Here is a 27087-nt window from a genome sequence, read left to right on the forward strand (position 1 = left end):
AAGTGCAGGAAGATCTCCTTGGGAAAGATCCCTTTCTGTCATGGTTTAACACCAGCTGGCAGCTAAGCACCACACTCACTGCCACCCCTTTCCCACCCCAAGTAGGATGCGGACAAGAACTGGAAGAATGTGAAACCTGTGGGCAGAGATAAGAACAGTTTAATAATGGAAATTAAAGTAAAATGTAATGTTAACAGAAATAAGATCAACAATAACAATGCTGATGATACTAATGGGTGACAACAACAAAAAAAACCAGAAATGAAAATTCAGAAAACCCAAGTGATGCACAGCACAGTTGCTCACCACCCGCTGACCGATCCCCAGCAGCAATCAGTGCCTCCTGGCCAATTCCCCCCTGGTTTCTATCCCGAGCATGATGCTCTGTGGTATGGAATACCCCTTTGGGTAGTTTGGGTCAGGTGTCCCTCCTGGTTTCCTGTGCCCCTCCTCACTGGCATAGCATGAGCGACTGAAAAGTCCTTGATCGGAGTAAGTGCTACTGAGCAATAAGTAAACCCTGAGTGCATTACCAGCGTTATTCTGAGGCTAAAGGTAATGTGTATTGCCTCTCTGGGAGCTCTCTCAGAGCTCAAGTTCCAAAGTGCAAATGTCCAGCTCCTGCTCCCACACCTGAGGTGCCAGGACAGAAAGATGGTGCTGGGCATCACCCACACAGGGTGAGCTCTGGAACACCCAGCACCAGGATCTGCACTTCCTTAGCCACCTGCATTCTGCCTCTGTGGGAGCTCTTCAGGCCACCCAGAGATGGAGCTGAAGACCAGCCTCTCCAGTGTTCCTACAGAACACTGTGCTCCCTGGAGGCACCACACAGCCCCTCCTCGCTCTACCCACTCCAAAGCCGAGGTCTCCAAGAGCTGCAGCCCAACCCACTCACAAACAGCTGCACCTCCAGTCCTGCTCCAGCAGCACAGACCATCAGGGTGATCCTTTTGCTGCCTATCTTCAACTGATGGAGCTTTGTTTGAACAGGAATAACTTCGCTGGCTTCCTTCAAAAGCTTAAAGGGCTCAGGATTTAACTAACAAGGTAAAAGGCAGTGAAAAGCAATGTGCAGCATTAGAGAGTCTTCAAGCAGAGGAGCTGCTCCACAAGGAGACACGTGAACTGACAGGCAGCAAGTTCCTCCTCACTCAGTGCCAGAGACATGGGAGAGATGCTGCTGGCGTCGTGCTGGCATGGGTTTTAGCTCATCTAAACCTATGTATCTGCAGAAAGAGTTGGCCCTTGCCCTCCTCCTCCTTACACCCTTCCCAAATTCGGTTTCCAGCCCAATCAGCTGAACCATCTGACCCCAAACCGAACTTTGGTTGGTATAAGCCAACCACAAAACCCTAATCCTGGGGCAGAGTAAGCCAGAGCAGAGCTGCTGGATAAGATAAGAAGTATCACCACTCACACTGGCAGCTACTGGAGTAGCTGGAGTATCCCTGGAGTTATGAGGACGGTGCAGCACATTTGCCACAAGCCACCCTTAAGAAACTATTCTTGTAACACAAAGATAATATGAGGGAAAGGTAAACACACAAGACACAAGAAGGGTCTGGCTGGGTTGGCTTTGTATCTGAGCAAACGCTCACCCTGTCCCAAGAGTAATTTCCTCTGCTGCCCATGCACAGCCATCCCCACAGGACCCTCCATGTTTGAGGCATGTGGTTCCCACCCCACATCCCTCCCACATCTCCCACTGACCTCTCAGTAGAGCAGCTCCATCCCCATGGCACCAGCTGCTGCCCTCCAGGCTTACCACAGCCACAACGCCCACCTGAAACTCACCCTCCAGCTTGGATCAGCCCTGTGCTGGGCTGTCCCGAGGGGATGCTTTGGCTCTGCTGTGCTCTCAGGCAGTGCCCAGGGAGGACACAGTCCTTCTCAGGCAAAGAGTGGACTGGAGCAACACAAAGCACCCAGCACAGTGAGAACAAGACACAGCCCAGGGAACACCTATGGGCAACGCCAGAGGGGACACGGCTGTGCCAGCAGACTCCTGCAGACCTTTGCCTGGGAAGCCCCAGCTCTGCCCATGCAGCGGCGATGCAGGAAGAGCTCCAGGAACACCCAATGCCTGAGGGTGAAGCTGCTGCTTCCCATCTCCACAGCCAGGACCAAACACGGGATAAGCCTGGGAGACATCAGGGAGAGGTGGGATGGCCCCACGAGCCCATGCTGACAGGATACAGGCCCCGTACGATGGGCACAGCCACCCAGCGCCAGGCTGCTGCAGCTCCGGCAGATCAGGGCTTGCTGAGTTTTGCTACAATCCCTCATGTTCATTTTAGGATCAGAGATGCTCCTGCAATGAGGAAAATGGAACTGGTTGGTTGGCTGATGAGACCATAATGGAAAAATGAAGCTGCATAAGATGGCAACCCAGAGCTCTTCCAAATCAGATACCTGGAGATTAATTCCTGCTTCATAGTGAGCATCACTGGTATTTCATTTAAGAATCCATCCAGGACACCTTAAACTTTGAGCCTCGGGCAAATGCCATAGGACTGCAGTGTGAAAAAAGTATCTAAACGGAACACATCCTCTCTTCATTCTCCCCACACTTTCTCTTAAACAAAAAGGCATCTGCCTAAATAACTAGAACTGAGAAGAGCCACAGTCAATAATGCCCTTCACCTGGGAGCACACATATTGTGGTCCTGGGCAACAGGCAAGGCCCACCCTGTGCCACAGGGAAGGTACACAGCTGAAGGTACACAGTTCCCATTCTCAGCACAGTCTCTTCCAGGGACAGAGCAACAAAGCAGGAATACGTGCAATAGTCACCCCAATATGCAGCACATCACACCCTGGAGCCTTCAGCATGAGCAAAACCTGGGCTCATCCTCCTCCAACCATACTTTGACCTTGGAGTTATATGCTGAGTCCTAAGGGCCAATTCATTTTTTCCTCATGTTCCCTATGCTGGGATAGAGATGAGCAAGTTGTGAATGGACAGAGAGAAATAAGGGCTCCGAGGTCAGGTCAGCAGGGCAAGATATGACCTGCAGTGGTCCCCAGCCACTTTCCTTCATCAGCCTTGGATCAGCAAAGGGCAGCTTATTTACCCCTGTTTTAGCAGGTGGACATTGTGATATGGTTATTTCACTCTCTCTTCACATCTAAACTAAAACCCATCAAGGTCTTATAGATGTTGTACAGAGTGTAGGCAGGCTTTTATTCCCAGGGAGGTTCAATCCAAGGTAAAGCAAAGTTCAACAGTGCACAAGAAGCCTGGGACAGGGGAGCTCAAACATGCTGGACAGGGAGAAACATCTACTGAAATTTTTTTTATGCACATGCCTTGATTCCAAAGCCTTTTTCTCCTTGGCTTCTCTTCCCACATCCCAACACATAAAATCCCAGGCTGGTTTGGGCTGGAAGGGACCTTTAAAGCTCATCCAGTTCCAACCCCTTGCCATGGGCAGGGACACCTTCCACTAGACCAGGTTGCTCCAACCCCGTCCAACGTGGCCTTGAACACTGCCAGGGATGGGGCAGCCACAGCTTCTCTGGGCAACCTGTGCCAGGGCCTCAGCACCCTCACAGGGAAGAACTTCCCAAGATCTCATCTCAATCTCCCCTCTGTTAGTTTAAATGCAGCAGCCTTTCAGCTCACTTCCGTAAGCAGCATTTGCATCGTGCAGAATACATACTTTATTTATCAGTGATGCACAAATATTCAAAGGTTACAAAAAATTCAAGATAGTCAAATTACTTGTGGTAACAGTTGGTGACAGCCACAGCACATCATCATCTCCAGAGAACGTCGACCACTCACTGCCCTGCTGGTTACTGGCGCAAAACCATTGCACAGAGCAGTGAAAGGAAACAACCTACAGCCATCAGGCATCTTTCCACTCCCTGCGGCTGCTGCTGCATTTAATTTCAGGGATCACTTTATTTCCACTCACAACAACTGGAATCAGGAGCTTCCTGTACTCCAGAGGGAGGTGATGCTCAATCAGCACATGCAGTGGCATCTCGTCTGTCACCAGCCTTTGTCTTGGTTCAGAAAGAGGAGAGCAGAGAAGACAGTCGTTAATGAAAACTGTTTCTACTCAGACTAAAGTTTATAAACGTTCTTGCAGTGGCCATTTTGCATTTCACAGCTGAAATGCTGTGGCTGCCTGTGACAGATACAGGCTCCTGCTTGCAGGGACTTCCTGAGGCAAAGGTCCTGCACACAGTGCAGTGCGCAGGCTCGCCTGTACACACAGGGACACAGTGGGTAACTGCAGCAGCTCGCACAGAGCTACATGTTCACCACGGTGAGGGCCAGCATGTGGACCTACACATATGCCAGGGTGTCACCACCCTCAGAGGGAAGAGCTTCTTCCTAAAATCTCATCTCAATCTCTCCTCTATCAAGTCATTCCCCCTTGTACTGTCCATACAGGCCCTTGTCAAAAGCCCCTAGACATCTACAAAAAGGTAAAACAATATGTGTTCAGAATCCTCAACCCTGGCCAACAAAACCTCAGCCTGTTCATACTAACATCAGTACATGCCTGTCAGCTGGGAAAACAAGAATCTCCAGGTCAGGACGGCAAGAGGTGATTATTTCTGAGCAACAGCCCCAGCTGCATCACACAGGCCCATGCAAAACCAATGCCCTCAACCAAGCATGCCCTGCACAATCCCTCGGATGCCTTTACCATCCCATCTGAAACCCTCCCAGTGGAGCCAAGGAATAACAACCTGGAGTGATGACTTGACATGAGCGATGACTGTTTTAGGCCACACTGAATTGAAGAGGGCTCCCAAGCCAAGAGCACATCCCTGTGTTTTGGTCACAGCAGTTCAGTCATGAGATGGGACAGCTGAGGGAGCCGCCAGGGAAGAGCAGCAGTGAAGAGGCTCTGAGAACCATCCCTCCTGCTGGCCAAGGAGCACTACTGCCAGGAGAGGCCAGCCCTAGCCTGCCAGGCCAGATGCTCCTTCTCCTGCTCTGCAGAGGAGCTGCCAGGTTGAACCCCAAGTACCAGCAGTTGCAGCAGCAGGGACAGTGGGGTGTTGTTTGGAAGAGTAAGTCATCGAACCAGAGAGCAGGACATGTGGAAATGCTCACACTGTTTCCATTGCAAGTGCTTTTAGCAGAGGTCACTCAGGGATGCAAATGGTGCAGCCCAACCTGATGCTTGCTGTTACTCTGCTTATATGACTGACACTACCGATTTTGCAGCTATAACTGTTTCACCCTTGCATACATCCCTCTCCTCTTGCTACTAGTTTCTCAGATGACTTGTGCTCCCAACCCCTCACTACTTCTTCTTGCCCCTCCACCACTGTCATCGTGGAATATAAAAACCCAAGTCCACCAATTCCCTCCTGGGACAAAAGGCCAATTGGCATTGTGCAGAGTAAATCACACGATACCCCACTTATTGCTGGAATACTTAACTGCAAGTGCACACCCTGGCAATGACTGCCTTACTGGGCTATCAAAGCACCACCAAAGACTACTATAGGTTAAAGACAACCCTCCCATTACCTTCTCATGAGGACTTCCACATCAGACACCTCTACTGTCTTCCTCCCAGCATGGCTGGCGAAAGCTGCCAGATCATTGCAGAGCTGCTTGAAGTATTTCTCGGTACTGAAGGAGGATTGAGGAAGGAAACGAAGTCAGGCTGTGGAATGTGTGAGCACCAGCTACTCGCCCACTTCTATAGGGCAAGCTGCACCAGACCTGCTCACTGTGCAGGTCACAGCCTGCCACGGAAAACTGTAGGAGAAGAAACTCTCCAGCCCACAAAGTTTGGCTTCTCAGCCTGGGTGCCCTGGAACTTTACAGCCAAGACAGCTGTGAATGAGCTGCATAACTGCAGTCAGAACCCTTTCCAAACTGCCCACATGTGCAAGAACAGAGGTTAAGCCCAAGGGAAAACCAGCACTGAGGATCAGACTGTTGGCTCTTGCGGTGACGCTGTTCAAACAACCCACAGGTCTTATTCATGAAGGTAACATGGTCCCTGAATTCAAGAAGCTGAGAAATGGGCATCCCAATATAACAGCACACAGGTGGGACAACTTCACCTTGCCCAGCACAAGGACAGTTCTCCAGAGCCACCCTGAGACCAACACCACCTGCCACATTTCTGTCCTCCTTTCGATCAGAGCTCCTGTGACTGTCCCCAGCTGAAGAGGGAGGGCTCTCTGCTTGCCAGCAGCCCTCCTGATGGGTTTGTTATTTCAGGAGAGAACGAGAAGGAAAAAAAAAAAAAAAAAAAGGAAAAGACTAAAACGAGTGAGAATGGAAGCAGTTTGTTGCCACTTACCATTTTTCAACAATTTTGAACGATTTGCTGGCCACTGGCATTTTCGCATAGTGCTTAAACACGCTCTTTATCAAACTACTTGGTATTTTAGGCTCAGATGGTTTTCTCTGTGAGCACTTTGGAACTGCCTTTGCCCGCTGCGGCTGCAGGGGAGGCCTTTGAGGCAAACTGAAAATGCACACATCAAATGAACAAACACAGGGTAGAGACAGAGAACACAGTGCTGAGTCTGGGCAAACCTTATGCTGAATTGGAAGGGCTAAGAACTACTTTGAGCTCTTAATTCTTTCTCCCTCACAATGCTTCAAATCCCTTATGCCCATGAAGTTCAGTCTGCGAACAGTTCACATGGCATCATGACCTTGGGAGAAGCAATCCAGCTTGAATTTCCCAAGGTAAGCATGTCAGCATAACAGACAGTAGGCAAACAAGAATTCTCTCCAGTACACCAATGCAGTTTTCACCACATCCCTGAATATTCACCCTGCAGGAGTGCACAAAGTCTGAGGCATCCACAAGTCACCTCTATTCCACTCTCCTAAGTTATAACATAGTTCCACTTCAGCAGAGTATCAAGGACTCCTTTTTCTATTTTATAAATACATTTTACGATTCATGATTAGAGCAATCATCCAGCAACTCTGGAAGCATCATTCATCTTTGTTCACAGCAGGAAAGGTCACAAGAATTTGGTTTTACTGTTTACTACTTCAATAAACAAAAATCTGAAGTCATGGGCTAGAAAAGTTCTCCAGGCCCTGCTGTTAGCGGTTCTGATGACATTTGCTTGATAGATCTTTACTCAATTGCTAAAGCAGTGGCTGAACTAGAGACTTCAGGACTCTTTACTCCCTGCTACAGCTGATAAAGCACAGAACAACCAACCCAGCAGGGCTAAACTCCCTACCCCTGGCACTCACACCTCCCAGAGACACTTTTACCAGGCCACCACTGAAGGTTGCTCATACTTACTCAGGAGCAGCAGGTTTTGCAGGTGATGGAGTTAACAGTGGTGGCTCGTAGGCTGCAGCATAGACAAATGTGAGTGTCTTCATGAAATCCTCTGTGGACAAAAAGTACTTAAGGAACTGGACTCTACTTTCAGAGCTCCTCAGCAGGCAGTGCTATAGCAGCAGACAGAAGCCCAGACAGCTTTCCACACATCAGCTCTGGTGCCACACTGCCTGTGCCCAGGCTGTGACCCCACAGCACCCTGAACGAGGACAACTGCTTCCTGCTGCAATGCCACCCACCCTGCCTGCTGCCAGACAGGCTGGTGGCTTCCCTCGTGTGCTGGATATGCACAGGGCCAGGCTGCAGGGGCTGTTGGCTGTGTGGACTGAGGCTGCCGAAGCTGCTGCCTCTTTTCCCATAGAGAGCTTCAAAGTCCGCAAGCTACCTCCTTGCCATCCTGCTAAATCAGTGGCAAATTCTCCTGAATGCAGGGATGAGCAGAGGAACAAAAATCACATTACAGGGGCCAGTCTATGAGTACCACAGAATCCTAGACTTGTTTGGGTTGGAAGGGACCGTAAAGATCACCCAGTTCCAACCCCCTGCCACGAGCAGGGACACCTTCCACTACACCAGGTTGCTCCAAGACTCCGTCCAGCCTGGCCTTGAACACTGCCAGGGATGGGGCAGCCACAGCTTCTCTGGGCAGCCTGTTCCAGTGCCTCACCACTCTCACAGTAGAGAATTTCTTCCTTATATCTAACCTAAATCTCTCCCATATTCACAGACTTTTATAAATTCCCTCCAGCTAAGGCTCAGGTTACACTCAGCACCTCACCTCTTCTTTGCTACTACTCCCATCAGTTTCCTCTAATTTGCATCCTCTAACTTCACTCTTGCACTTCTTCATTTCTTCACAAGTGAGAGGAGGAAAGAAAATAACGTTAACAGAACTAAAACACTGAGCAGCTTCCTATCTACACCAGCAGTAGCCATGGAGGGCTTCTTGCTTCCAGTTTCCCTCCCAAGCCGAACTCAGCTCAAGAATCTAGTGTATGTGGTAACGGTGCCAACTTCACAACCCTCCCTTGAGAGCTAGGACACCTACCCTGTTATAGAAGACAAGTTCAGTTACTAGAGGCCTCAGGTACTACTGATGGTTAAACCACACAACTCAAAGGGTCAGAAATCTCCAAGAGAAAGCAGGACTGGGTGAACTACCCTGCTCCCTTGCATTAGCTTCTTCTGAAGAAATACCATGCACTGGAGGGAGAGGGAGCAGGATACAGAGGAAGAGATTAGATATGATGAGGTTTCCACAGTAAGTTTTATGACACAAGTGCATAATATTTCATCTTTTCTTCCTCTCCTTGTCCAGTGAGACCTGTAAGATCATTGAATCATAAAATGGTTTGGGTTGGTAAGGACCATAAGATCACCCAATTCCAACCCCCTGACATAGGCAGGGACACCTCACACTGGACCATGTCACTCAAGGCCCTGTCCAACCTGGCTTTAAGCACTGTCAGGGATGGAGCATTCACCACTTCTTTGGGCAACCTGTTCCAGTGCCTTACCACCCTCACAGTAAAGAACTTCTTCCTTATATCTAACCTGAACTTCCCTGTTTCAGTTTAAACCCATCATCCCTTGTCCTATCGCTGCAGCCTCTGATGAAAAGTCCCTCTCTGGCATCCTTGTAGGCCCCCTTCAGATACTGGAAGGCTGCTATGAGGTCTCCACACAGCTACTCTTCTCCAGGCTGAACAGCCCCAATCTTTCTCAGCCTGTCTTCGTAAGGGAGGTGCTCCAGACCCTGATCATCCTTGTGGCCTCCTTTGGGCTTGCTTCAACAGCTCCATGGCCTTTTTATGTTGAGGACATCAGAACTGCACACAGTACTCCAAGTGGGGTCTCATGAGAGCAGAGTAGAAGGGCAGCATCACCTCCCTCGATCTGCTGGTCACGCTGCTGGGGATGCTGCTCAGCACAGGGGGGGTTCCTGGGCTCAAGCGCACACTGAAGCCGGCTCATGTTCAGTTTCTCATCAACCAACACCCCCAAGTCCTTCTCCTCGGGCTGCTCTGAACCACTTCTCTGCCCATCCTGTAGCTGTACCTCGGATTGCCCTGACCCAAGGGCAGGACCTTGCACTTCGCTTTGCTGAACTTCATAAGGTTAGCATTGGCCACCTCTCCAGCGTGACCAGGTCCCTCTGGATGCCATCCCTTTCCTCCAGCGTGTCGACTGCACCGTACAGCTTAGCGTCATCAGCAAACTTGCTGAGGGTGCTCGATGCCACTGTCCACGTTGCTGACAAAAGATGTTAAACAGGAAGAGATGCTACTCTTTTTGTTCCACCCTACCAACAGCGATCTCTTCGAGACCTTTCCATCTCTTCATATAGCTGTGTTAAAGACAACCATACTGACACACTGTTGTAGACACCCTAAAAACCCTGACAGCTTTCCTTGTGGCAGAAGTGTACCAGCAAAATAGTCATCTTTGTGCCTTCCACACTGCACAAACACATACAGGCCTGATCTCATTACAGCTGAATTTCCCCACAATGCCTCAAATCCTGGTAATGGGATTCTTTTACGATATCTTTAGTTCAGTTTTTATGTCAGGGTGTATATCGTACGTTGAAAGACTTTAAGACCACTGCCAAAACCAGCACAAAACACACTCTGGCCATTCTTCAACATGGCCTCGATCAAAGAGAACTCAGTCTGATGTATGAGTTCTTCCAAAGGGCATAAGCAGTCTTGGGACAACAGAGCAGACTGATGCAGTGTCTGAAGGACTGTTTAGGAACAGACCTTTCTTTCAGCTATCTCAAAAACCAGCCTACTCTTCTGGTTAACTAGAAAGGAAATCTGTAACTACAAAGGAAATCTGTAACTACATACAAAATATGGGGTTCTAAATTAGGTTTCATGTCTGGACTTGTGAACGGCTGTGGAAACAGCAGTTCCATGCTAAAACATTAAGAAATCAGTATGAAGTTAGGAGTCAGGAAAGAAGAAATAAAACAGAAGATATCCCTATGTCACTTCTATAAAACCACTTTACACTCGGTTTTGTCTGTTTGTGCACTTCCATTCCTTTCACCTCAAAAAGTACAAGATGATCTAGGTCCCTGATGAGCCAGTAACAATCTGGCCCTAGGAACAGCAGCCAACAGCTTCCCCTGGACTATGTGATGAACTAAACAGTTAATAATGTTATTAACCTATGTTGTTCCTTAATCTAGTGAGAAATAACAGAAAAATGACTCCAACTGCCTCTGCTATTGCTGAAGGTACTACTTACCTTCATTCTCAGCGTCTTCAGCTTCAATCTCAGAAGGCTTTTCTTCCAGATTATACAATTCTACCAAAATAGGCTGGTCCTCTAGTTCATCTGCTTGTTCAACAGCTTCCTTCAACGGCTCCATCCCAGAGTTTTCAGAGAAGGTAGGATTAGAATGTTTACTCAGACTTCCACCTCCAATACCTTGGGCAATCTCACGTTCTACATTTCCAAACAGGAAAAATACATCACTGAAACAAGTATCTCCGCCGAAATTTTAGAGCACTCATAAGAACAAAACCCAACTTTCCATTCCTGACAACACTGCCACCGATTCTATTCCTATCTTCAAGGATTAAGTGCTGGTACACTAAACTAGACAAGCTAAAGCACTGAAAATCCTCATCTTTTCCCTCTGCTACATCTAGGTGTCAAATGAAAAAAAAAATAAAAATAGCAGTTGGTAATGTGGAGAAGCCCATGAGATTTAAGTGCAGTTTTTATCTGAGCTCCTTTGGAAATGAACTCCCTTTAATAAGTACTTCTATCTCAAAAGAATTCTTACCAAAGCCTTAATGCAGCATGTTGAACACAGAAGGCCCAGCAATTCAGGAAAAGTAAACTGAGAGATCCTGATTTGCCAACACACTCAGAAGGTCTCCACATTTTATCAATCTCTGCCTAATTATAGAACTTCCACTGCTAAATTTTAACTGAAGATGCTTTCTGCAATTATATATTTCTAAACACTATTACCAATGCAATTTTGGTAAACACTAAACACTATTACCAATGCAAATTTGAGCAGAATGCAATATTTCAGCTTAAAATGCTCAAAGTAGTTTGATATTTTCCCACTATTTCGCCCAGATTCCAGAATGCAAAGAGTTAACAAGTATCTCTCCCAGCAATGATGCCTATAATGCATTTTGAGACGTCTCTGGCATTAGAGATGCACTATTAGAGGTTGTCCTCACCAGCTTTGGGAGAGCCTTGGTATTCAACGCCGCCTTCTGCAATTCCCTCTTCTTCTGCAGGAGTTCCTTCTGCAAAAGTAACAATGGAAAAGACTTCAAAAGGATCCTAAACTGGATCTTCATTACTTAATAGAGGACAACTTTCAAGCTCTCGTCTTAAGAGAAAAAGGTGCTGGTTAGTACTGGAGAAAGGTAACAGCCAACATGGCTTAAATAATTACAGTGAAGCATTAGAATGTATACAAACCAAAAGAGCGATTAGCCAGATGCGTTCCTTAGCAGGAGGGAGCTATTCATCTTTCCTGTGGGAAGATAAGCAGCACTATGGACCTACCAAAACATATGAACCTATATTCCATTTGCAGTCACTGTGAACAGAGCAAATACTGACAGGAAAACACATGAGCAACCCACAGCCTCCTTTGAAGAAAGCTTGTCTGGAAATGCTCACAGCATCAGTCTCTCTCTGATGAGACTTCAATTACATTATCTCCAGCATCTACTGCTCAATTAAGTCTGATTTCACTCTGCAAGTCACCTGAAAAACTTACTTTTAATCAGATTAAAACATTGCATTCCCTTCCAACACTGAAAGCACTTCTTATCCTCTCTGAAATTCTCTTCTGTTCCACTCTGTTCACTGTCTTAGCCATCTCTTCTTCTGTATCACTTACACCTAGGAGTTCAATTATACAGGACACAACGTCTCTCAAAGACTTGCTGAAAGATCTCTTAGGCTTTCGAGTGACTGTGGACCCAAACATTTACTTGACCTCCAGGATGGCAAAGAGGAGGTCTATTAACAGCTAGAAATTGAGAGCATTAATGTGCCCCTAGAATCTTTTTAAACTTTCTTTTCACTTTCCTGGTAAGTAAAAAAACAATCAAGCAGAGAGAGAAATACACACAAGAAAACACTCCTCCTTTACATGAAACAGCTCAGGGAGTTCACACTGAATCTTAGGAAACAGTTGGAAAAGTCCTTGCAACTATTTTTCCTGTTCAAACTGTGGAGCAACACTGGCATCAGCTACCTTTGATGAAATAGCAGAACTAGGTAACCATTCACTTTTGACCTTAATGCCTTACAACCTCCAGCATCTTTCAGCTATGCTCTTACCCTCCTCCTCTTCCTCTCATTTGATCCAGTCCCCTATTCCATGTCCTCCACACTTACCTCCACATTATCTATCCATTTGTCCTAACAGTGCCTGCCACTGGACTTTTCAAAGCAACCAACTTTTTTTTATTGATCTCTTCTTTTGTCCTTTCAACACAACTTTTCCCTCCAGCATGCCAGAGACAATCCTCCAGAAGCAGAGTATGGTGCAACAGTCCAACAGGAATTAATTAATTTCTAAGCTTTCCAGGCCAAGAACTTTTCTCCTGGCTTGAGCAGTACTGAATTCACCAACCACTTTTTAAATACCATGGCCCTTTTGATAAAGGATCATAAAAAACCCTAAATGAAACATCAGCTGTCCATACTTCATGGAAAGCGTAAGGAGCTTTGACTCACAGTGTAAAGTAGACGAGCCAGGCTCTTTTTAGTGGTGCTCAGTGCCAGAAGAAGTAACGGGCACAGACTCGAACCCAGGAGGCTCTGAACACCAGGAAACACTTTTTCCCTGTGAGGGTGACTGAGTCCTGGGCAACCTCCTCTGGGTGGCCCTGCTGGAGCAGAGGGGTTGGAGAAGATGACCTCGAGAAGTCCTTTCCTATCTCAACCATCCTGTGATTTCAGATATTACCCCAAGTCCTAACTCACAGTACTCACTGCCAACTGCCACTTCTTCTGAAACAGAGAGCTGCTCCACTGGGTTGGTCCGCTGGGAATGATCCTGCTTATCTTCTGGTGGGTTTGCAGACACAGGCGGTTTTGAAGATACAGAAGTCATACTGTCAACATGCTCACAATCAAGGATTAAGTCCTGAGAATATACTTGGGTCTTTCTCTTGTCTGTACCCACGCTTGTCAGCATGGTTGTTTGAATCCCCGATGACATTTCTGAGTCCACAAGATAGCTCTGTGCTGTTTAGAAAGTTTTAAAACACGTTTTATGTGAAAAAGTGTTTAAGGTCACAGGAAGACACATTTATTACCAGGACTTGCATAATACAAAATTGAAGTCATTCAACCAAATTTTAATCATCCTCCACAGATCAAACACTGAAACAGTATCACCATACTTTAGTGTCCCAAACTTTCTCCACCAAACCATCTCCCCAGTACCCACAGTTACAAACATGATACCAAATGATTCCTGGTATAAATCACCAAACCAGGTAAAGCACATACTTAAGCGCATAGAATCAAAGCAACTACAGATACAGAGCCTCATTCTAATCTTGCTTCCCAAATTATACTGGATTTCTGTGAGTGTGCTAGTAACCTTTAAATTATAAAATACAGACCCACACTTCAGACTCACACTTCAGAGACTGCTTCTACAAGCTGCCTTATAGGAGGCCCTCCCTCCCAAAACAGAAGGAAGAACATGAAAGAAACCTTTTCTCCTCAGCATGTACTGTTCCACTTCGTCTTCAAAAGCTTTTATGTCAACATGTTTGTGATTCTTTGGCCTCCGGAGCAGGCCTCTCCTTTCAACAGTGTCTGGCTGGACCAAGGATCCAGGAGACATGCTAAGAAATTTGTCAAAAGAGAAAGGAAAAAATAATTTTCCAAACTTACATACTCCTTTTTACTCTCCGATTACAAACATAGTGCCACTAACAGTGAGACATTTCACAAATCCCTTAGCTAGGAGAAATTTCCAAACCAAAACCTTGAAGATTACACACCAGCCAACTTCAAACAAATGGTTTAATTCCATGGTATCACATAACATCAGGATGTATACCAGAGAGACCAGGAAACAGACTGTTTGACAGCCTCGAGCCTCAAGAGGGCTGCAACAACACATCTGACAAAAGGTTCAGGAATTTTAGAAGTTTTAAAAAACAAAAAGAAAAAAAAGGGGAAAATAAACTTTTGAGAGTAAAGCTGTCCTCTAGATGACAGCAAGCTTGTAGGAGGACTTCAGACCAAGTCTAGGAAGCTGCTTAGTATCAGTATTCACAGCTAAGTACAGCTACCAACACACTGTAACTTTTTAAGACAGGAGCTAAGATAGCAACCTGCGAAGCACGGGAAGAGAAGTACCTCACTGTAAATGTTTTGCATCCTTAAAGAAACTGGTCATGCTCAGCTACCTTCCTTCCCTCTCTCTAGGCAGCCCAATGAAAAAGGGGATTCAGAGGATTCACAGATACCTATGTTGAAAGACAGAAAAGGTGGTGGTGCACTGCCATGACACAAATGACATGGAATAAGGGCTAGATGCTGTCCTGGTTTCAGCTGGGACAGAGCTAAGTTTCTTCCCAGTAGCGGGTGCAGTGCTGTGTTTCGGCTTTAGTCTGAGAACAATGCTGACCACACTGAGGGTTTAGTTGTTGCTCAGGAGCACTAAACCCAATCAAGGACTTTTCAGTCGCTCATGCTATGCCAGTGAGGAGGGGCACAGGAAACCAGGAGGGACACCTGACCCAAACTACCCAAAGGGGTATTCCATACCACAGAGCATCATGCTTGGGATAGAAACTGGGGGGAGTTGGCCAGGAGGCACTGATTGCTGCTGGGGATCGGTCAGCGGGTGGTGAGCAACTGTGCTGTGCATCACTTGAGGTTTGGGGTGGGGAGGGTTCATACCTTCCTCTCTCTTTCCCACTATTATTATTGTATTATTATATTTTATTTTTATTTCAATTATTAAACTGTTCTTATCTCAATGCATGGGTTTTTAAAATGCAGCCCTGTGCAGTCACCTTGTATAGGGCCACAGGAAAGGGCTGCAGTGAGAAAAGTGAATTAGTATGCTAATCATGGCTAGGATCATTAGCAAAGTACATGGGCAACACAGCAAAAGCAGCTCTCTGACTTGCTAAGAAGCTTTTAAAGTCCGGGGAAGTTAGACTAAAGATTGCATAGATGCAACTTATGTGATCAGACAATTAACAGGCAAAGATAATTAAATATTCTAAGGTATACTATGTACTGATTTATTTTTGGAAACATGAGAAGGAAAGAAGCGGTGATCCTGCTAAGTAAAAAGAGGAGAGATAGCAGCACTAAGAGCTAGCCTAACCTGAGCATAGAGGGCAGAACCACAGTTTCTGAAAATCACAAGGTGTGTAGTGTGACACATTCACACGCCATCACTGGCGGGGGGGGGAGGGGGATATGATTGTATTATTACTGACACAGGTCTTCATCATGCACCCAGGTGTCTATACTGCTCTTCCCAACTACAGAAATGACCAAGCAAGGCAGCTATAGTTAGGACAGCTAGGAGTAAAGACATTTTAGCTTCAACTCACCCAGCCATAGTGCTGTCCAGTGTTGACAGAGCTAGAAAACATTGGTGATATGTTAGTTGAGAAAGCACAGTGGGTGAGAAATTACCCTCTACACCACAGGCTACTGGAGCAACCCAATGGTCCTCTTTCTGTGTGCTACAATTCTCAGAAGTTTCATTTTAGAGAAAACAGAATTGGATGATGAGTTCACTTTACAAATTCCTGTCTGCATTTCAGAACTGTGTATGAGAATTCTAATAATCAGCTTCTGAAAGGGTAATAAAACAGTTATTTCAAAGAAAATTGAATATGGCACATGCCCTCACACTCAATAATATGAATCTTACTACATTAATAGCAAGATGCTAGGCTAGGGCCTCAGTCACAGCCACCCTGCAGCAACACAAACCAAACATTAAAGCATCTGGAAGCATTAGAAGTAGATTGTGGGTGGAACTGTAACACAAACTTGTTCTACTCATGAATTCCCAAAAATCTGCAAAAAGCAGATCTGGGGAGCAGTGACAAAAATCACATTCATACTAGAAAATACTGCACCATGCAGTGGTCTGCTTTTACAGGCCTGCCCACATTTTACCAGAACATGTTCAGACTGGGTACCAGGCTAAAGATAGACAAGTTGATTTTTTGACTACAGGTGAGTCAAGGTGGGATTCAGCTCCAGATTAAAATATTCAAACACAGGTGTCTATGTTGCCATTACAGCCAAGCACCATTAATCAAATGTAGGTGTCTACTTTAATGTAAGCTGAATCACTCTCCATACTCCACTGACTAGACCTTCTCTAAATTTCAGGAGGACTCTAGTTACCTCATGTACACACAGGTACAGAGCATCTGCAATTTGGCCTGGAGGTCTCTAATTTAGAGTTGAATCCCACCCCTGAATTCTACTCCAGCTGCTACTGCCAATAGGATATGTAAACTAAGGGGAGGTGTTTTAACTGCCTCTGTCAAACTGCAACTAAAATTAAAATTATATTTACCAAATTTTGCATATTTATATTTACATGGAAGACTCAGTCCAATACATTATTTCTTTTATAAAACTACAAGACCCTTTTTTCCCCAAACAAGAACTTTATAACTTGTTTAACTGCAGTGAAGTCTGCAGCTTGCTGTATTTTCAAGTTTATGGAATTGAGGGGAAGACAGGGATTGCTTTCCATGGAAATATTTCAAAACTCAAAGAACACCCAGCTGAGAAAAGAGTCAAGAAGTTACAACCAAGGCAGAGCTTGTAATGTTGCTCAAAAAGGTTTATTTTCAATTTGATAGGAAGGGCTTTCCCTTCACTGCTATGCCTTTTGCACAAGGTGCTGCAATCTTGCTTCCAAACATACAATTGCTCAGCTGAGAAGCTACTAAGAACTAAACTGTAGCAGATGAAAATCCACTGACAGCAAATGCAGTGCTGCTGAACAAGGTAATTTTTCGCTGTGGCCTTACCTTGGTTCTGGAGAAGTTGTTTGCTTACTGCTCTCTCAAATTCAGAAATGCTGAGTTTCTCTCTCTCCTTACTCATACGGAATGTGAAGACAGCTCTCTCCTCAGGAATAAAATCTGACAGCTGCACTTCCTCCCTGCCAATACAAACCAAGCCTTTAACAGAGGATTACATCATCACTTAGCTACCCTAGGAAGGCCCCTAAATGCCATGAAAAGCAAATTAAAATTATTTGACCTTGCTGCAGTAGAATTAAGGAACTAAGTGATGATCAGCTCAGCAAATGCAGAAACATGTCATTCCTTCCTACTAAGTCAAAGTAAATTTCACTAAGAGAATCAAAACTTGAGTGTCTATTCAAAACAGCAAGGTTCAGAAAAGTCAGACTAGAGTAAAAGCTTGGACTTTCAACAAGCTCCATAGCATTCTCCTCCTAACAGCCACAGGAGCAAATAGGCTTGGCAATCATTACAGCAAAAGTCATAGAATCCCAGACTGGTTTGTGTTGGAAGGGACATTAAAGCTCACCCAGTTCCAACCCCCTGCCACGGGCAGGGACACCTTCCACTAGAGCAGGTTGCTCCAAGCCCCGTCCAACCTGGCCTTGAACACTGCCAGGGATGGGGCAGCCACAGCTTCTCTGGGCAACCTGTGCCAGGGCCTCAGCACCCTCACAGGGAAGAGCTTCTTCCTAAGATCTCATCTCAGTCTCCCCTGTTTAAGTTTCAAGCCATCACCGCTTGTCCTATCACTACAGTCACTGATGGAGAGTCCCTCTCCTGCATCCATAGAGGCATGAAATGAAAAAGCCATAATCATGAAACAACAGTAGGTATAACAAAGCACACTGGTACATGGAATGGACATGTCATATCCCAGCCAGGCACTGGGTCAGGATCAGGAAGTTAGTTTTGTGTTGTTTTCCCCCTTTAGTGAGAAGTTCCAAGAGCCCGCTCTCATGAAGGTCACGTTCAGGCAGTGAGCTGCTGCCAACACCGCAGCCGGTGTCCTGAAGAAGAAGAGCAGAGTGTCCCTCCTCCAGCCAAGAGCCCGCACTCAGTACTGGGTGTTCTGTACTCTCTGCTGCAACAAATGTGGCTTCAACACAGCAAGAATGGTAAGACCATTGCCTTCACAAGTCTGTTCCCCTTACAAATCACATTCTCTACCACTCAGAAGCGTAGCTAAGTTTCATTTCTTACAATGTAAGCCTAAAGTGTTAGAATTAACTGGCTTGTAAGAGGGAACAGATGTGAAGCACTGGGGAAAAGATTGCTCTTTTTTTTTTATTTCATCTCTCTCCTGGAATGCGCTATTACAGCTAAGGAAAGCAGTGCCTGTCCAAATGCAAGAAAGCCCACATCAACTAAAGGAAGGTTGTGAGGAAGGATTTGAAACAAAAAGTCTACATCTGTTTACATTCAAAAACTAGCTAACATACAGAACATAGAACCGTGCAAGGATCCATCTGGCTTGTCTTTGCAATTGAGAAAAGCTGAGGAGAAGCACATTCAAAGAGGTTCAAGAACTACAACAAGCAAAATCAAGCAGAAACTAAAATAATATTGCTCATCTTTTTGGGATTTAAGAAAAAAAAAACCCAACAAATAAACAAGCTGCCACACTTACGGAAAACTCAGGTGTTTCTTCCTCTATTAAAAAAATCAGATAGAACTTCACATAGTATTTTGCATGACCTTATTTAAGGCTGCTTGTGGTCAATTTAAAGAGTTTAGCTACAAAGACAAAGGAAATCACATTATTTAGATTAGTGTGTTTTGCAGTAAGCAAAAATGGGCACCAGTGTTGTGACAAAAGTGGTTAAAGCAAATTAAGACTTAACACCACTACCGGCTTTCTTCTATTTTACAACGAAGTGGAACAACAAACCATACTTTAGCCTCTCCAATTCAGCCAGGCCTAGTAACTTAAAATATTAATGGAAGCTAATGACTAAAAGCACCTGAGCTTCAGGCAAACCTCACCTCCAAACTACCCTACAGGAAGGAAGTTACCCTGAGCAGCCCAAAACAAGGACAACCAAGAAGAAGTAACACTGTATCAAGCTACAGCAGCCTGTGCTCTGAATACAAGACGTGGCAGACACTTGTTAAGCACCAGCATCACCAGCACACAGCCTGGAGCCTCGAGATCTTCTACTGATTTCTACTGCAGTATGTCACAAACAACTGAGGAAAGTACGTTCCCACCAGGAGATTTCTGACCTTCAGACTTGACAGGCTGAGAGAGCTGGGCTTGTTCAGTCTGGAGAAGAGAAGGCTCCGGGGAGACCTTAGAGCAGCTCCAGTGCCTAAAGGGGCTAAAAGAGACCTGGAGAGGGGCTTTGGACAAGTGCCTGTAGGGACAGGACAAGGGGGAATGGCTTTAACCTGACAGAGGGGAGACTGAGATGAGATTTTGGGAAGAAGTTCTTCCTGGTGCCCAGAAAAGCTGTGGCTGCCCCATCCCTGGCAGTGTTCAAGGCCAGGTTGGATGGGGCTTGGAGCAACCTGGTCTGAACTGGGTGAGCTTTAATGTCCCTTCCAACCCAAACCAGTCTGTGATTGTATGATTCTCCTGACCAGCACTTCCACTGCAAAAAGATACTAGAAGTCTGTATTTAAGGAGGGGGACTAAGGACAAGCCCACAGTATTTGCTACTCAGTCTCTCAGTTCCAGTGATTCCTACATGACTTTCAAAGCTGGAGAGGTATTTATGAATATCCCACTGGAAGGAATGCAATTCTGATCACTGAAACAGAAGCAGAGAAATCCTGTTCCCCAATCCCATCATAGGAACTACAGCTATAGTGTAAAAAAATCAAAGTAAAAATGTTAACAATTACTTACATCTTGGAAAGCCTCCCAGTTGGGAGTTCTGCTTGAGCTTCTCCTGCTGCTGTTTCTGGTTCTTCATGTTTTGATATCTCAGGTACCACAGGTGAAGCTGGTGGAACTGCCAACAAACCAAAACATTATTTTTCTTTTTTTTTTTTTTTCCACAATTCAATCCAGCAAGAATGCCAAAACGCAGCAGAGTGACAAACCTACACTATGTTCTGTAAGTTACATGTGTTAATCGGTTAAAATAAAGAACTGGTGAAGACTACTTAGGTTCTACTCAGAAGGATGGCTTGTACAGTGACAAAGCCAGCAGAGTCCTACATGCTGGAGTTTGTGATAGCGTGTGCCTCTGATTTACTCATGGTCCTAAAGGTAAAGACAGCACAAGGATTATGTGCTTGGTCCCAGGATAATTACAGTAAGTGAAGAGGATTTTCAAGAATGTGACTTCACCAGTGCAAGACCTGGTCTTTGTGACAGAGCTGCATCGCCTGACCTCACTGAGCTGCCACTGAAGTGATTCCTCTTTCACACTGTCGTGGTTCAAGCCCAGCCGGTAACTCAGCACCATGCAGCTGCTTGCTCACTCCTCCCCTTCCAGCCCCCGCCTCCAGAGTGGATGGGGAGGAAAATCTGAAGAATGTAAACCCCACGGGTTGAGATAAGAATAGTTTAATAACTGAAGTATAACATGAAACTACTGCTACTAATAATAAGGGAAGTAACAAGGGGAAAGAATATACAACTAAAAGAGAAAGGGGAAAAAAACCTAATAAACCCAAGTGATGCCCAATACAATTGCTCACCACCCACCGACCGATACCCAGCCCGACCCGAGCAGTGATCTGGGCCTTCCAGGTGACTCCCCTCAGTTTCTATACTGGGTATAATGGGCTGTGGTATGAAACTAGCCCCTTTGGTCAGTTCGGGTCAGGTGTCCTGTCTCTGCTCCCTCCCGGCTTCCCATGCCCCTCCTCACTGGCAGAGCATGAGACTGAAAAGTCCTTGGTCAGGGTAAGTGCTGCTGAGCAACAATTAAACCATCAGTGTGTTACCAGCATTGTTCTCAGACTAAAGCCCAAACACAGCGCTGCACCAGCTATTGGGAAGGAGAAAGATAACTGTTACAGCCAAATCTAGGACACACACACATTGGCCATACAATGGTCAGGACTTCTGTTCTACATAACAGGGTAAGAACAGGCTACAGAGAAACATCCATTCTCAACTCCACCAAGATATTCTCCTTCTCCTCTCTGCTTTCCTGAAAATAAAGGATACTTACAGATGCGGATGATTTTCTTGATCAAAGTCCGTGGTGTGTCATCGATAAGATCAGGGAATACCAGTCGCCTCAGCCTCACTGAGGTTCTGCCCAAATTCCTGTTTTCTGGATCAGATTTGGCCTAAAGAGAGACATCAGACAAACACAACTCAAAAGTTGTATTTTCATCACTAAAGATGACCCTTAGCACCAAGAGCATTTGTCATCCTTCCTCGGTTAACAATCTAAGCTAGGTAACACAAGACATCTTCCAATTTTCCAAACAAGTTGAGACAACGAAACACATTTGCTTTTTGAACAGTACTGGCGCTTTGGTTTTGAACAGGAGAGGATTCAGAGTGATGCACCACCCTCATGGGGGACCAAGGCCTGAGGGATTTGAGGGCACGGCCCACGGCCCCTCACTAGAACGCCGCAAAAAAGGGGATCAGAACACACCCATAACGGAGGTGCAAGGCTCTCAGGGCCCTGGCTACTCGACAAGCGCAGAATTCAGGGTCTTCGGCCCATTTTACACGTTTAAACGGACAAGGAGCACACCGTGTTCCCCGGACCGGCCCCGGGGGCCTCGCTCCTCCCTCGGACCAAGCGGGAAGGGGCGGGCAGCGCGGGCCGGCCGGTCCCAGCTCGGCTTTCTCCCCTCTTCCCCCCTCCCGCAGTGTACCGGCCCCATCCAATACCTCGGCGGCCGCTCCAGTGGTCGAGCGGCGGACGCGCAAGCGGCGGTCGGACAAGGAGACCGCTCCGGTGGTCGAGCGGCGGGCGGGCATAGCAGCCGCTCCGGTGGTCGAGCGGCGAGCGGGCACGGCGGCCGCTCCGGTGGTGGCGCGGCGGGCGGATGAGCGGCGGGCGGGCACAGCGCCCGCCCCGGTGGTGGCGGGGCGGGCGGATGAGCGGCGGGCGGGCACGGCGCCCGCTCCGGTGGTGGCGCGGCGGGCGGATGAGCGGCGGGCGGGCACGGCGCCCGCTCCGGTGGTGGCGCGGCGGACAGACATGGCACCCGCCCCGGCGGTCAGTCACCGCAGTCTAACGGCCCGCGCGCGCGGCGCCTCACGGGAGCGGCCGGGGCCTTGGCTGGGGCGGGGGCGCAGCGCAGTGTGGGGCGGGTAGTTCCGGCTCGGCACTGCCGCCGCGGTGCATTGTGGTCCGCGTAGTTCCGGTGCGGCCGCGGCGGGCGGCGTCGGCCGGCGGCGAGAGGCCGCGGTTGGCCTTGTGGGAGCTGTAGTTCGGCGGGGGCCCCCCCCGCGGCCGTTCCCCCGCGCCCCGCCATGCCGGGCTTCACCTGCTGCGTGCCGGGCTGCTACAACAACTCGCACCGCGACAAGGCGCTGCACTTCTACACCTTCCCCAAGGACGAGGAGCTGCGGCGCCTCTGGCTGAAGAACGTCTCCCGAGCGGGCGTCAGCGGCTGCTTCAGCACCTTCCAGCCCACCACGGGCCACCGCGTCTGCAGCGAGCACTTCCAGGGCGGCCGCAAGTCCTACCTAGTGCGGGTTCCCACCATCTTCCCGCTGCGCGGCGTCAACGAGCGCAAGGCGCAGCGGGCCGCCCGCCGCCTCCGCCCCGCCGCCGCCGCCGCCGCCGCCGCCGCGCAGGGCACCGCTGCTGCCGTCGCGGTCCCGGTAGGGGGCGCGGCCGAGGACGTGAAGCCCATCGACCTGACGGTGCAGGTGGAGCTCGAGCCCGGGGCCACCGTGGGCCCCGGCCCCGGGAGGCTACCGGCGGCGGGGGAGGAGGGCCCGTTGGAGGGTGGCCCCCCGGACCACTCGTACTCGCTGTCGTCGGGCACCACGTCCGAGGAGCTGCTGAGGAAGCTGAACGAACAGCGAGACATCATCGCGCTGCTGGAGGTGAAGATGAAGGAGATGAAGGGCAGCATCCGCCGCCTGCGCCTGGCCGAGGCCCAGCTTCGTGAGGAGATCCGCGAGAAGGATCGGCTGCTCCACGCCGCCAGCGCCGGGACCCGCAAGCGCCACGGGCTCTGAGGCTGCTGGCGCCCGGCGCGGGTCTCTGCACCCCAGAGCCTCCGCCGCCCTCGAGGAGGTGCCCGGGCAGAGCGGGGCCGGGGCCGGCTGCGGCCCCCCCTCCCCGGCCCTCTCTGCCCGGTTCCTCCTGTCGCTCACCGAAGCATACCCGCGCCATAGGGATTCCCCTTCCTAGACGGGGCCGCCGCTGTCAGCTCAGTGCCGAGCCCCGTTACCGTTCGCCCCGAGCTTAGCACTGCGGGCGCCTGCCGGCGTCCCGCCTACAGCGGGCCCATCAGCACCCTCCCTGCCGACAGCGGCAGAAAGCGCTTCTCCTGGTGCGGATGGGACCCGTGTCACCACCAAGTGGAAGTAGGGTGTCGGTTTTCAGCAAATAAACTCCCCCGTGTTAAGTGAGGTAGCAGCAACACTACCCTGGAGAAGGCGCAGCTGGAAGCATGGTTGGCGCCAAGCCCTTCACAGGAATGGACAAGGATGTCGTGTTTGGCCTTGCATAGCAGAGGCATGAGGAAAGCTTTAGAAACCCTCTCAGGGTGATGTGTTTCTTCAGTAAATTACTGATGCCATAAAAGACTGCTGTTTCTAGAGTGAAAGAATCCCTAGGTTAAAGAGTGCTCTTGTCCTATGTAGTTTCTGCTTTCTCTGCAGTGCACACATATTTGTTACAGATGTCTCGACACTAGTAAGGATTACAATCTGGTACAAAGAGTCCGGCAGCATTTGACAGCTGTAGTTTTATCTCATCAGCTTAAGAACTCCTCATGAAACGGAGGCTTTGTAACACGTTGAGATTGAAATATTGGCTTTCGTTCAGGATGGAACAGAAGCAAAGCGAGTTTATCTGCGGTGCTTGCAAACCCTTGCTATCTAATCCTAAACTAGTCGGCATGACTAATAATCTGTACATTAGGCAAGACCTTACTGAAACGTGCTTGTGTATTCTAAACTGAGATTTAAGAGTATTGTAACAAACCATGTGGAATGATTGTGTAGTTTCTGGTTCTAGCCAATGTTAGTCCCCTCACTTTCAGAAACAGGAAACCAAATCAACATTGGCTAGAAAGAAGGTGGAATGAGGGCAGCAAGGCCACTCTTTGGGCTTGAATACACACTACTGGTTAGCTGGTGGAACAGGTACCTCAGCACTTCAGAAGAGGAGGAGGGGGCATCTGGTGCACCTCCATAGCTCAGTGGCAGTGTGTACATAGGGGGTATGGCTTTGCTACGGGTGGGTGTTGAGAACAAGTGCAGTTCACCACAGCGTGCCCATAATTGCACTGGAGGGAGGAATGGCCAGAGGCCCCCAGCCCTGTGAGGTCTTTCTCCCATGACCAGAGCACGTTACACTCACGAGGTCGGGACGCCAGTTTTGCTAAATTTTCTAGAAGTATTTTCTAAATGTAAGAAGTTCTCTTTAGTCTGAAAATATTGTAAGCTTTGTAACCCTGGCTAATGTAGCTTTACAACTGTGGGTTGTTTTCTGACCGAAGAAAGGGGCACAGTGGTATTTGGTCTAGTGATGGTGCAGCCCGATCAGCTACAGGTGTTGGTTGTCACAGCCTGCTATGTGATGCATGGCTCATTTTTCTATTAACGTGTGTTCCGAGTCGGATGATCAACTGTAAGGATACTACACATCTCTTTATGTACTAAGTATTTGCCATTATTTCATTTTAATTTATTTGATCTGATATGTAGCTCTTAACTTCAGTTCCCTGATATCCTGATTTTCCTGTGAGTCAAGTAAAGCAGTGATATTTTGGGTTAGTTGGTTGGTTTGGGTTGTTTTGGTTGGTTTTGTACGGAAAGCAGGTACCTGATACACCATCTGATTTCACATATGTAATTAGTCCAGCAGATCTATATGCTCCCATCAGGACAACAGGCAGCACAACCTCTCTCCTCACAAATGAGACCAGTTGTATGTCCTAGCTTCTTGAGAATGTGTGTGGCACAACACTTGTGGTACTTTTTCTACCATTGGAATGCACTTCAGGATGTTCAGCCCTTCGGCCCTGCTGGACTGGTTAACTGCTGGACTCTGACTTCTCCAGGTTACACTGAGGTGCTAACATGCTTAATTTTAATAAAGTATATTTTGTTTTGTTATGTCTCCTGTTTCTATGCTGTGTGTGTATATATATGTATATATACATATACATATTTCTCAAAGGTTGGTGGCTGTGGCTTGTCTTCTCTTTTGCAATGTTTTTGCATTCCTCATGAACTCCACAGCTGCAACAGCATGAACAGCTTCACCTTCGCGTAGGGTGAGGAAGACCACTTTAAAGTCTGTCAGTGTGTTAACTGCCTGCCTATGCAGGGGTTGGAGCTGATTTGATGAGCAAATTACTGCTGGGGCAGGGGAGTGCTGAACAGCCAGGAGAGATTTGAGCTTCCCTGCAGTGCTCTGGCTGGCGGGACAGTGCCAATAACCTCCCAGGAGGCAGCCTAGTGCAGGGAACAGTGTGTAGTGGCTTTGGATTTCTAATCCCACTTCCCAAAGCTCCTGATGTCTGATTGTTATAGAGCTACGAGTCTCAAATCATCATAAGCTGCAAAAGGGAAAAAAAAAAAAAATCAGCTGTGCCTCAAACGTCACATTTTTGAGTTGAACTGGGAATGTTGAACGAAGCTGCATGACCAAACTGAACACTTTCCCCCATTTGCTGCTAAATCAAGGTAAGGAGCAGTCCTGTCAGTGAATTCAGAGGCTAACTCTGAAGGAAGGCACCTTACTGTGCAAACAAATAAGCTGTGTTATTGCTCAGTGCAAATGCTTTTTCTTCCTTTCCAACTCCTCACCTTTCTGCATCCTGTATCTAACTGATGAGCCTGTTCCCTCGTGGTATGTTTCCTCTGCCAGCCTTGCCACATTCCTCTGCGTGTCTGTTATCAAATGTTAGCCCTATAAGACTTGAATAATGTTTATTTGAAATGGCTTTTATGGTTCTAAGGGAAAACTTTAATTTCATGTTTATAACAGTCACTCCTGGAGATAAATATAGCTCCCTTTCTGGGTCCTGTACCTATTTTTAAATTTTTCTGTACCCTTTAACCCAGAGGGTTAATAATTTTATTTTACTTAAAATGGTGCATTCTCGCTCAGCATCAGGCTGTGGAGCTCAAACACCAACTACTCATGTATTCCTTAAGTGTTGTGGTGCAAGTTCACCGGCTCAGCTTTCCAGTAACTCAAGAAATCTAGAAACAAAACTCCAACCATGGCACATTTGGCCATGCAATCCTAAAATCCTGACAACGTGGATGAGGATAATGCAGCCTGTTTGGAACAGGGAGAGCTGCTAGCCAGGCTACCAGCTGGCCATGGGGTTTTCACCGTCTATAGAAGGTTTCTGGTTGTTCCTTCCCTGGTTTCCCAAGCTAGCTGACAATAATCACACCAGGACTGGTTGAAGCTCAGGCTAGACTGAGTGGAAACAGCATTTTAACATGCACAGTCTTCACATAACAGCTCTCTGCATCTATACAAACCATGTGGTCCACACCTCTGGCTTAAATCACAGAGATAGTTTTCTGAAGGCGGTGTGCCTGATCACTTGTTTCTACCCGTTGTTCACATTTCCAAAGACTAATGTTTTTGAGCTTTAATAAGGTAAAATCAGTCTTTGTG

General features: G+C 47.5%; 2 protein-coding genes across 3 annotated transcripts; one reads left to right on the plus strand and one right to left on the minus strand.

The window, feature by feature from the left end:
* Positions 1-51: 51 nt before the first annotated feature.
* Positions 52-22562, minus strand: CENPT (centromere protein T). 2 transcript variants are annotated; one of them, XM_030471424.1, is made up of 13 exons: positions 22149-22562; positions 21469-21589; positions 20190-20295; positions 17342-17475; positions 15893-15923; positions 14025-14158; positions 13293-13547; positions 11516-11584; positions 10560-10760; positions 7263-7353; positions 6291-6458; positions 5504-5608; positions 52-136 (listed from the first exon to the last, which is right to left on the minus strand). In XM_030471424.1, the coding sequence occupies exons 1-13, from the start codon at positions 22461-22463 to the stop codon at positions 76-78; spliced, it is 1791 nt and encodes a 596-aa protein (XP_030327284.1). In that variant the 5' UTR covers positions 22464-22562; the 3' UTR covers positions 52-75. The 2 variants fall into 2 exon arrangements, with proteins under 2 accessions (XP_030327284.1, XP_030327283.1); XM_030471423.1 differs by lacking the exon at positions 52-136 and adding an exon at positions 144-4014.
* A 54-nt stretch (positions 22563-22616) lies between these two features.
* On the plus strand, positions 22617-25566 carry THAP11 (THAP domain containing 11). The gene has a single exon (XM_030471426.1). The coding sequence runs from the start codon at positions 22737-22739 to the stop codon at positions 23451-23453; it is 717 nt and encodes a 238-aa protein (XP_030327286.1). The 5' UTR covers positions 22617-22736; the 3' UTR covers positions 23454-25566.
* The last annotated feature ends 1521 nt before the right edge of the window (positions 25567-27087 follow it).

The sequence above is a fragment of the Strigops habroptila genome, chromosome Z, assembly GCF_004027225.2.
Source record: "Strigops habroptila isolate Jane chromosome Z, bStrHab1.2.pri, whole genome shotgun sequence".
NCBI lineage: Eukaryota > Metazoa > Chordata > Aves > Psittaciformes > Psittacidae > Strigops > Strigops habroptila.